The sequence below is a fragment of the Nerophis ophidion genome, linkage group LG25 (genome assembly GCF_033978795.1).
Source record: "Nerophis ophidion isolate RoL-2023_Sa linkage group LG25, RoL_Noph_v1.0, whole genome shotgun sequence".
NCBI classification, from domain to species: Eukaryota; Metazoa; Chordata; class Actinopteri; order Syngnathiformes; family Syngnathidae; genus Nerophis; species Nerophis ophidion.
This window is the reverse complement of record NC_084635.1, coordinates 39609576-39621635: the sequence shown is the minus strand read 5'-3', so window position 1 is coordinate 39621635 and position 12060 is coordinate 39609576. Positions and strand designations below refer to the sequence as shown.

Genomic DNA, 12060 nt, shown 5'->3' with positions numbered 1-12060 from the left:
TTACTCAACATATATGTCATCGAAAAGAACTTGGGAGTGACCAGTGGGTTTTATTCCCTGAGAGGAAAACTGGCCGCCCGCAACACCTTTTAAATGGTCCCTTGCAATATTATTATCTCACAGAACTGTTTTGGCCAGTTCCTTATCTGTTTTGAAGAAGCAGCTGTTATCCTTTCTGTTTTGGCTCTACATAAGCTGACACTTTTTGTTTGGAGTTAGACGTTTTCTTGCTCATGCTATTGTTGCATTTTAAGGGCTGGTCTCCTGAAGTTTCAGTAAAACCTGGCCAAGTACTAGTCTGTCTCTGCGTCCTTTTTTACTCAACATATATGTCATTGAAAAGAACTTGGGAGTGACCAGTGGGTTTTATTCCCTGAGAGGAAGACTGGCCGCGCGCAACACCTTTTAAATGGTCCCTTGCAATATTATTATCTCTCAGAACTGTTTTGGCCAGTTCCTTATCTGTTTTGAAGAAGCAGCCGTGATCCTTTCTGTTTTGGCTCTACATAAGCTGACACTTTTTGTTTGGAGTTAGACGATTTCTTGCTGATGCTATTGTTGCATTGTAAGGGCTGGTCTCCTGAAGTTTCAGTAAAACTTGGCCAAGTACTAGTCTGTCTCTGGGGTCCGTTTTATTCAACATATATGTCATCGAAAAGAACTTGGGAGTGACCAGTGGGTTCTATTCCCTGGGAGGAAAACTGGCCGCCCGCAACACCTTTTAAATGGTCTCTTGCAATATTAATATCTCACAGAACTGTTTTGGCCAGTTCCTTATCTGTTTTGAAGAAGCAGCTGTGATCCTTTCTGTTTTGGCTCTACATAAGCTGAAACTTTTTGTTTGGAGTTAGACGTTTTCTTGCTGATGCTATTGTTGCATTGTAAGGGCTGGTCTCCTGAAGTTTCAGTAAAACCTGGCCCAGTACTAGTCTGTCTCTGGGGTCCTTTTTTACTCAACATATATGTCATCGAAAAGAACTTGGGAGTGACCAGTGGGTTCTATTCCCTGAGAGGAAAACTGGCCGCGCGCAACACCTTTTAAATGGTCCCTTGCAATATTATTATCATCTCACAGAACTGTTTTGGCCAGTTCCTTATCTGTTTTGAAGAAGCAGCCGTGATCCTTTCTGTTTTGGCTCTACATAAGCTGAAACTTTTTGTTTGGAGTTAGACGTTTTCTTGCTGATGCTATTATTGCATTGTAAGGGCTGGTCTCCTAAAGTTTCAGTAAAACTTGGCCCAGTACTAGTCTGTCTCTGGGGTCCTTTTTTACTCAACATATATGTCATCGAAAAGAACTTGGGAGTGACCAGTGGGTTTTATTCCCTGAGAGGAAAACTGGCCGCCCGCAACACCTTTTAAATGGTCCCTTGCGATATTATTATCTCACAGAACTGTTTTGGCCAGTTCCTTATCTGTTTTGAAGAAGCAGCTGTGCTCCTTTCTGTTTTGGCTCTACATAAGCTGAAACTTTTTGTTTGGAGTTAGACGCTTTCTTGCTGATGCTATTGTTGCATTGTAAGGGCTGGTCTCCTGAAGTTTCAGTAAAACTTGGCCAAGTATTAGTCTGTCTCTGGGGTCCGTTTTATTCAACATACAGGTATATGTCATCTATAAGAACTTGGGAGTGACCAGTGGGACACACCCTCCTCCACGGACTGACACACCCTCCACCATTGACTGACACACCCCCCTGCATCGACTGACACACCCTCCTCCATCGACTGACACACCCTCCACCATCGACTGACACACCCTCCACCATCGACCGCTAGCTCGCCATCCACGTAATGGGCACCCCTGGTTTAGTGTATCAGAATAATGTCTGTTAATAATAACATTTTTTGGGGTGCCCTTTATTTTGAAAAGTACCAAAATGTGTGTTGGTATGGGAACAAATCCTATTTAAGTGAGGTTTAATATCAGGACAGTATTCAGAAGGTGTGCTTACCTGTGTGCATAACCTTTGTCATGAATGGCCTTGAGTCCTGAACACATCCCACGCAAGATTTTGAGAATCTGTTGTTCGGGCATGGAGCTCCCCTTCTCTCGGAGCTTCTCCAGAACGGACCACAGGCTGCCCTTCTGTTTTGGAACACACCCAAAGTGTCTGAGCGTTTGGCTTCCATTGACCGTGCGACTCCCACTTACTGGTATGTAGGGCAAAAGTAACCAGGCTTCGCTCTTTCCATTGCGCTCTACAAAGGTGTGCGCCACCAGGCTGAGGATGTTGGGATGGTTGAACATCTGGTGCATCTCCACCTCCGTCTGGGCCTCCTGGCGACCTTCTCGGTCGTGACACAGGATCCTCTTCAGGGCGTAGAAGCGCCCGTCTTTCACCCCCTCCAGCAGGTCCACGTAGCTGAAACCACTGCAAGATAATTAGTCAGCATAAAGGTTCCATGCATGACGGATCTACAGCAGCAGTGTGGCCCCCAGATCATTTTTACAGCACATTTAAAAAAAAAATAGTACAAAAAAAAACATCAAAAAGTGAACAAAAGAGCAATCAGGTGGAATGTAACGAGAAAAGGTTACAAAAAACTTTTTATTCTTTGAAATTGCTCCAAAAATAATAATTTTTATTATGAATTGATGACCTATTTAAGGCCCCAATTACTTCACATCAACTGTACCACTTAAATATTTATTGGGGATCTTTCAAAAATGATGTGTGCTTGTTTTATTTGACAAAAAGGCATAAAACAAACAAAAAACAACATAAAAAATAAATAGTAACTTAATCGACGGCAAAATCGGAAGTTGATCTGTAGATTGAAGCCTTGAAAGTAAAAAAAAGTGTGACATGTTTTACATTTCTAAAAGTGGGGTTCTTTTGAATCCCCAAATATGTATGTGGATTTTTTTTATAAAAGGTCATTGCTGAAAAAATTATAATGAATCAAAATGATTTTTCATAATGAATTATTGACCTATTTAAAGCTACCAATTACTTCACATCAACAGTACCACTTAGATATGTATTGGGGGACAATCAAAAATTGTGTATGTTTGCCATACATAAACAAAGTTTTATTTGACAAAAAGGCACAAAACAAACAAAAAACTACATGAATTTTTTTTGTAAAAACTTAATCGATGGCAAAATCGGAAGTTGATCGCAAGATTAAAGCCTTGAAAGTAAAAAAAAAAGTGTGACATGTTTTACACTACTAAAAGTGGGGTTCTTTTGAATCCCCAAACATGTTTGTGGATTTTTTTTTATAAAAGGTCATTGCTGAAAAAATTATAATGAATCAAAATTATTTTTCATAATGAATTATTGACCTATTTAAGGCTCCAATTACTTCACATCAACTGTACCACTTAAATAAGTATTGGGGGACTATCAAAAATTGTGTGTGTTTGCCATACAAAAACAAAGTTTTATTTGACAAAAAGGCACAAAACAAACAAAAAATAACATTATTTTTTTTAATAAAAACTTAATTGATGTCAAAATCGGAAGTTGATCTATAGATTGAAGCCTTGAAAGTAAAAAAAAAAGTGTGACATGTTTTACATTTCTAAAAGTGGGGTTCTTTTTAATCCCCAAACATGTTTGCGGATTTTTTTTTATAAAAGGTCATTGCTGAAAAAATTATAATGACTCAAAATTATTTTTCATAATGAAATATTGACCTAATTAAGGCTCCAATTACTTCACATCAACTTTACCGCTTAAATATGTATTGGGGGACTATCAAAAATTGTGTGTGTTTGCCATACAAAAACAAAGTTTTATTTGACAAAAAGGCACAAAACAAACAAAAAACAACATAACTTTTATATAAAAACTTAATTGATGGCAAAATCGGAAGTTGATCTATTGATTGAAGCCTTGAAAGTAAAAAAAAAATTGTGACATGTTTTACATTTCTAAAAGTGGGGTTCTTTTGAATCCCCAAACATGTTTGTGGAATTTTTTTTATAAAAGGTCATTGCTGAAAAAATAATAATGAATCAAAAATATTTTTGTTATGAATGATTGACCGATTTAAGGCTCCAGTTTCTTCACATCAACTGTACCACTTAAATATGTATTGGGGGACTATCAAAAATTGTGTGTGTTTGCCATACATAAAGTTTTATTTGACAAAAAGGCACAAAACAAACAAAAAACAACATAATTTTTTTTATAAAAACTTAATTGATGTCAAAATCGGAAGTTGATCTATAGATTGAAGCCTTGAAAGTAAAAAAAAAAAGTGTTACATGTTTTACACTTCTAAAAGTGGGGTTCTTTTGAATCCCCAAACATGTTTGTGGATTTTTTTTAATAAAAGGTCATTGCTGAAAAAGTTATAATGAATCAAAAATATTTTTATTATGAATTATTGACCTATTTAAGGCTCCAATTACTTCACATCAACAGTACCACTTAAATATGTATTGGGGGACTATCAAAAATTGTGTGTGTTTGCCATACAAAAACAAAGTTTTATTTGACAAAAAAGGCACAAAACAAACAAAAAAAAACATTTTTTTTTTTTATAAAAACTTAATTAATGTCAAAAACGGAAGTTGATCTATAGATTGAAGCCTTGAAAGTTCAAAAAAAGTGTGACATGTTTTACATTTCTAAAAGTGGGGTTCTTTTGAATCCCCAAACATGTTTGTGGATTTTTTTTTAATAAAAGGTCATTGCTGAAAAAATTGTAATGAATCAAAAATATTTTTCATAATGAATTATTGACCTATTTAAGGCTCCAATTACTTCACATCAACAGTACCACTTAAATAAGTATTGGGGGACTATCAAAAATTGTGTGCGTTTGCCATACATAAACAAAGTTTTATTTGACAAAAAGGCACAAAACAAACAAAAAACAACATAATTTTTTTTATAAAAACTTAATTGAAGGCAAAATTGGAAGTTGATCTATAGATTGAAGCCTTGAAAGTAAAAAATAAAGTGTGACATGTTTTAGACTTCTAAAAGTGGGGTTCTTTTGAATCCCCAAACATGTTTGTGGATTTTTTTTTAAAAAAGGTCATTGCTGAAAAAATTATAATGAATCAAAATTATTTTTCATAATGAATTATTGACCTATTTAAGGCTCCAGTTACTTCACATCAACTGTAGCACTTAAATATGTATTGGGGGAATATCAAAAATTATGTGTGTTTGCCATACAAAAACAAAGTTTTATTTGACAAAAAGGCACAAAAAAAACCAAAAAACAACATTACAAAATTAATAAAAACTTAATTGATGGAAAAATCGGAAGTTGATCGCAAGATTAAAGCCTTGAAAGTAAAAAAAAATTAAATTTTTAAAAGTGGGGTTCTTTTGAATCCCCAAACATTTCTGTGGATTTTTTTTTTATAAAAGGTCATTGCTGAAAAAATAATGAATCAAAATTATTTTTCATAATGAATTATTGACCTATTTAAGGCTCCAATTACTTCACATCAACTGTACCACTCAAATATTTATTGGGGATCGTTCAAAAATGATGTGTGTTTCTTTTACTTGACAAAAACGCACAAAACAAACAAAAAACAACATAAAAAATGAATAATAACTTAATCGACGGCAAAATCGGAAGTTGATCTATTGATTGAAGCCTTGAAAGTTTAAAAAAAAGTGTGACATGTTTTACATTTCTAAAAGTGGGGTTCTTTTGAATCCCCAAAAATGTTTGTGGATTTTTTTTTATAAAAGGTCATTGCTGAAAAAATTGTAATGAATCAAAATTATTTTTCATAATGAATTATTGACCTATTTGAGGCTCCAATTACTTCACATCAACAGTACCACTTAAATATGTATTGGGGGACAATCAAAAATTGTGTGTGTTTGCCATACAAAAACAAAGTTTTATTTGACAAAAGGGCACAAAACAAACAAAAAACAACATAATTTTTTTTATAAAAACTTAATTGATGGCAAAATCGGAAGTTGATCTATAGATTGAAGCCTTGAAAGTTTAAAAAAAGTGTGACATGTTTTACATTTCTAAAAGTGGGGTTCTTTTGAAACCCCAAACATGTTTGTGGAATTTTTTTTATAAAAGGTCATTGCTGAAAAAATAATAATGAATCAAAAATATTTGTATTATGAATTATTGACCTATTTAAGGCTCCAGTTACTTCACATCAACAGTACCACTTAAATATGTATTGGGGGACTATCAAAAATTGTGTGTGTTTGCCATACAAAAACAAAGTTTTTTTTGACAAAAAGGCATAAAACAACATAAAAAATAATAAAAAAATAATTGATGGCAAAATCGGAAGTTGATCTATAGATTAAAGCCTTGAAAAAAAAAAAAAAAGTGTGACATGTTTTACATTTCTAAAAGTGGGGTTCTTTTGAATCCCCAAACATGTTTGTGGATTTTTTTTTTATAAAAGGTCATTGCTGAAAAAATAATAATGAATCAAAAATATTTTATTATGAATTATTGACCTATTTAAGGCTCCAATTACTTCACATCAAATAAAGCACTTCTTAAATATTTTTGGGGGGAATACTGAAGATTCATAGTTTGTTATACAAAACTAAGTTTTATTTGACAAAGGGTTAAAAAGGCATAAAACATACAGAAATAATCAAAACTTACAGTTTAATTGATGGGTAGATGTGAAGTTAATGTATAGATTTGAGCGTTGAAAGTAAAATGAATAAAAAATAATATAGAAGCTTAAAATAATAAAATATAAAATATATATTTTTTTAACACTTATAAGTGGGGCCCTTTTGGATTCCTCAAAAGTTTTGGTGGGGATTTGTTTTAAACTGTCATTGCAGAAAAATAATAATAAATCAACATAGTAGACCCAGTCTGGGCCCGCTGGTCTGCAGTATTTTCCACAGCAGGCCCTGTCTGGAAGTAGAGTCTCTACTCAGAGTGTTTAGTAATCTTACTTACTGATCTTACTTACCCCTCGTCAAGTTTCTGCAAGAAGTAATATCTTTTGCTATCGATGGTGATGGAGCCGCGGGAGCAGATACACATGGTCTGCCCCATTTTGACAGGAACATTGTTCACAAACTCGCCTGTAAAATAAGAAGACATACACATATAAACACTAAATATGAAGACAGGCAGCTTTTAACATTAAATCATTCAGCAACATCTGCACCACCATTCTTGACGGTAGACATGGCGTTCTTGGAATTAATGGCCTCACCTTTTCTCCCCCAAACATTTTCGAACATGTTGAAAAGAGAAAGTGGAAATTGTAGCGTATTATATTGTATGCTTACAGGTCCGAAATAAAATGAAACTGAAACTGAAACTCATACATATTGCTGAGTATTGTGGCCAAACAGCTAACTTTTTGTTTCATCTGACCTCAGAACTTTCCTCCAGAAGGTCCTATCTCTGTCCAGGTGATGTCAGAGGAAATGAAAACTGAGCTGTTTGTCCACAATACCCAGCAATATGCTTGGAGGAGAAAAGGAGAGACCTTTAATCCCAGGAACACCAAACCTACCGTCAAGCATGGTGGTGGTAGTATTATGCTCTGGGCCTGTTGTGCTGCCAATGGAACTGCTGCTTTAAATGGGACAATGAAAAAGGAGGATAAGCTCCAAATTCTTCAGGACAAGCTAAAATCATCAGCCCGGAGGAAGCAAACTTCATGAATAATTTTTGTGAGCAACAAGTATGTGCTCCAATCACTACATCACAAAAAAATAAGAGTTGTAGAAATGATTGGAAACTCAAGACAGCCATGACATCCTGTTCTTACAAGTGTATGTACACTTTTGACCACCACTGTATGTATGTGTATATATATATATATATATATATATGCCTTAATTAGATTATCCAGAGAATAGTGTTCGATACCGTGGTAGAGCGCAATATATGTATGTGTGGGAAAAAAATCACAGGACTACTTCATCTCTACAGAATTGTTTCATGAGGGGTTCCCTCAATCATCAGGAGGTTTTAATAGAAGCATTCACATACCATGGTTTATATAGAGCACAGAACGGGTAGGTACAGGCCGGCATCACGACGAGTTGAGTTTATACCAAAAAGTTCTATTTTGGTTTCATCTGACCACATGACATTCTCCCAATCCTCTGCTGTATCATCCATGTATCCATTTTGGTATAAACTCAACTGGTCGTGTTTGGAGGAAGAAGAATACTGAGTTGCATCCCAAGAACACCATACCTACTGTGAAGCATGGGGGTGGAAATCTCATGCTTTGGGGCTGTTTTTCTGCTAAGGGGACAGGACGATTGATCCGTGTTAAGGAAAGAATGAATGGGGCCATGTATCGTGAGATTTGGAGCCAAAACCTCCTTCCATCATTGAAAGCTTTGAATGGTTGACCAAATACTTATTTTCCACCATCATTTACAAATAAATTCTTTAAAATTCCTACAATGTGAATTCCTGGATTTTTTTCCCACATTCTGTCTCTCACAGTTGAAGTGTACCTATGATGAAAATTACAGACCTCTGTCATCATTTTAAGTGGGAGAACTTGCACAATCGCTGGCTGACTAAATACTTTTTTGCCCCACTGTATATATATATATATATATATATATATATATATATATATCTTGATTGGATTATCCAGAGAATAGTGCTTGATACCTTGGTAGAGCGCAATATGTATGTGTGGGAAAAATCACAAGACTACTTCATTTCTACAGATCTGTTTCATGAGGGGTTCCCTCAATCATCAGGAGATTTTAATGGAAGCATTCACATACAATGGTTTATATAGGGCACAGAGTGGGTGGGTACAGGCAGGCGTAGGAGCGTGGTGATTGGCTCATGTGTTACCTAGGAGGTGTTTCCGTCTGTGGCGGCATGTTGAAATGATTTCACTGCGCTTGTTGAGGGATGATAGATCTGGATGATATATAATAAACAGTTTCTTTTTGAAGCATAGGTTGCATCTTTTATTACCACTGTTGTAAGGTGTGCTGGATGCAATAATTTGCCATGTTATTGAATATTCAACATTATTGTCTTTGAGGTTCCAAATGTGTTTGCTGAGTTCTGTAGAATTCCGCAAAGTCTGGTTTCTAAAGGAGGCGTTGTGATTATTCCATCTTGTTTTGAACGCTCCTTCGGTTAATCCTACGTACGTGTCGGATGTGTTAATGTCCTTGCGTATTACCTTTGCTTGGTAAACGACTGATGTCTGTAAGCACCCTCCGTTGAGAGGGCAATCAGGTTTCTTGCGACAGTTACATTCCTTATTGGTTTCAGAGTCGTTTAGTCTGGGGGTAGGCAGTCCTTTTGCAATTGCTTTGTTGTGGTTTGAAATGATTTGTTGTATGTTATTTGTTAATAAACCTAAGCGGCGACAGGGAAAGTCGTCCACACCGACCATTGAAATACTTTGTATAGTTCAAGACTTACGGCCATTTGAAAACATCACTACACATCATAATGGCAGCTACAGTTTCCATTTTAAGGATTTGAAAAAAAAATATTAGGGAATGTCTGGCGGGCCAGTTGAAAAGCTTAACGAGCCGCATGCGGTCCCCGGGCCTTAATAGCCCAGGTCTGAGCTGGACGTAGTGCCTGGGGATAGGGAAGTCTGGGTTTCCCTGCTTAGGCTGCTGCCCCCGCGACCCGACCTCGGATAAGCGGAACAAAATGGGTTTTGACAGTTTTTTGAACGTCTCTTTGAAAAAAAAAAAAAAGATTCTCATGATCCGGCTCCCTTCAGAGAGTCGTGAAATTATATTTCCCATCTGGAGTAAATATTTGTGTTTAAAACTCATTATTGGACACAAACCCGTCATCAGAACGCTAAGTCCGCGCTCCCCTCAACTGATGTAAACATAGCAAATCTACAGTAACCTAAAATAAACGTCCGTATAAAACCTAACGATACCTTTTGTCATGACAAAAATGAGACATATTAGTGTTTATTTGACGCAAATATGCCATTTAGCGGCGTCGTCTTCCTTACCTGCTGTCGCTCAGTCGGCGTCGCTACCCGATTGGTGCCGGAAGTCTCGAATGGTTCACGCATGCGCGAAAATTACGTCACTTCCTAGCTTCGCGAACTTGCCGTCACGAGACCGAGAAACACTTCCGGCGCTTCTGCGACGTCACGTGCTGTGACGTCAGAATGTTTCATTCATGTTTTGTATGAAACAAATAACTTAGCTGGTAATAAAAGAGAACAAGAAATACAAAATGAACAAGAGGTGGTTTAAAGAACAATCACGGAGTATTTTTGTCACAATATTTTTTTTAATAAACTTTTATTTATGATATGCAGCATTTACATAGAAGCAAATAAATAATAATGAACAAAACAAGTACAGAAACAGTACAAAACAATACTCGGGGGTTTTAAACTCAATAAAGCAACTAAAAGAGAATACAAAAAATATATATGCACTCAGGATTGAATACAAAGTCTCCCTACTAACTACAATGCCCCCCTCTGTCTCAAAGAACTGCTCACCCCCAAATCCTAACCTCCTCCAACCTCCGAGGACAAAGCTACGAATTATGGGTGACCGGGCTTTCTGCTCCGCCGCTCCCAGTCTGTGGAAGGATCTCCCTGACCACCTGAGGGCACCACAGACTGTGGATGCTTTTAAAAAAGGCTTAAAAACCCTTCTTCTTTAAAAAGCCTTTTTTTTTAGATGTATGTGTGCTAATTGTACCTATAAGGCTGTTGTATTTTTTTAAGCTTTTTTAAATTTATATATTTATTTATTATTTTATTTTTATTTGTTTAATGCACTGCAGCACTTTGAAGTTGTTTGCTCAATGTGAAGTGATTTTACTAATAAAATCTATTATTGTTATTATTATTATTATTATATATGTAACAGGGCTTCACGGTGGTAGAGGGGTTTATGCGTCTGCCTCACAATACGAAGGTCCTGAGTAGTCAGGGTTCAATCCCGTGCTCGGGATCTTTCTGTGTGAAGTTTGCATGTCCTCCCCATGAATGCGTGGGTTCCTTCCGGGTACTCCGGCTTCCTCCCACCTCCAAAGACATGCACCTGGGGATAGGCCCCTCCCACCTCCAAAGACATGCACCTGGGGATAGGCCCCTCCCACCTCCAAAGACATGCACCTGGGGATAGGTTGATTGGCAACACTAAATGGTCCCTAGTGTGTGAATGTGAGTGTGAATGTTGTCTGTTTATCTGTGTTGGCCCTGCGATGAGATGGCGACATGTCCAGGGTGTACCCTGCCTTCCGCCCGATTGTAGCTGAGATAGGCACCAGCGCCCCCGCGACCCCAAAGGGAATAAGCAGTAGAAAATGGATGGAATGGATGGATATATGTAACAGTGCAAAGCCATAGGCTCACACAAGCTCCGTAAATAATCCAAATTTGGAACACAGTATCATAGTTTTCACAGCGTTTTGGTTGTTGGAGGTAAGAAGCGTTTTAAAATAAAGTTCTAGTTCTTTCTTAAAGGCACAAAAAACAGGTCGGGTATTGAGAAACTTACATATATGAATATAAAACTTAGCCAATAGTATAATGAGGTTGCACAGGTAAAATTCATTTTCAAATTATTTTTCATACTGTGTAAATCCAAATAGCACATCTTTAAAACAAAGCACAAATTTGTCATGAATATTGTCCAGGATGACACCGATTTCCACTATCCGTCAGAGTCCTGCCACCTTCAGAAGTTTTCTGATGACTGCGGTAGTGGGGTGTATTGAGGATGGTGGTGATGAGGAATACAGGGCACTGGTGGAGGACTTTGTCACATGGTGTGGAAAGAACCACCTCCAGCTCAATGTGACCAAGACCAAGGAGCTGGTTGTGGACCTGGGAAGGAGGAGGAGTACTCCGGCGACCCCTGTTTCCATTAGGGGGATGGATGTGGACTTGATAGAGGATTATAAATACCTGGGAGTACACATGGACAACAAGCTGAATGGGTGAAAACACGCTGAGGCTCTCTACTTCCTCAGGAGGCTAGGATCCTTCAACATCTGTACAAAGATGTTGAAGATGTTCTACGAGTCGGTGGTGGTGAGCGCTTTCTTGTACGCTGTGGCTTGCTGGGGGCAGCGGGCTAAGAGTGAGGGACACATACAGACTGGACAAGTTGGTAGAGAAGGCCAGCAACGTGGCGGG

The 12060-nt window shown here is 37.3% G+C and overlaps 1 protein-coding gene across 3 annotated transcripts in view; it reads right to left on the bottom strand.

Moving 5' to 3' along the window:
- Nucleotides 1-12060, bottom strand: part of stk16 (serine/threonine kinase 16) — a 36773-nt gene that overhangs the window by 14608 nt on the left and 10105 nt on the right. For 2 of the 3 annotated variants that reach the window (XR_009804289.1, XM_061887434.1), the window contains exons 1-4: nt 9907-9983; nt 6892-7006; nt 2152-2371; nt 1952-2085 (exon numbers count right to left, since the gene is read on the bottom strand). Coding sequence is in view for 2 of the 3 variants with exons in the window: in XM_061887434.1 (XP_061743418.1) it covers nt 1952-2085; nt 2152-2371; nt 6892-6977 (440 nt within the window). In the remaining variant the exon portion in view is untranslated. Of the gene's footprint in view, nt 1-1951; nt 2086-2151; nt 2372-6891; nt 7007-9906; nt 9984-12060 lie in introns of those variants that run through there. The other variant, XM_061887435.1, reaches the window with a different exon arrangement.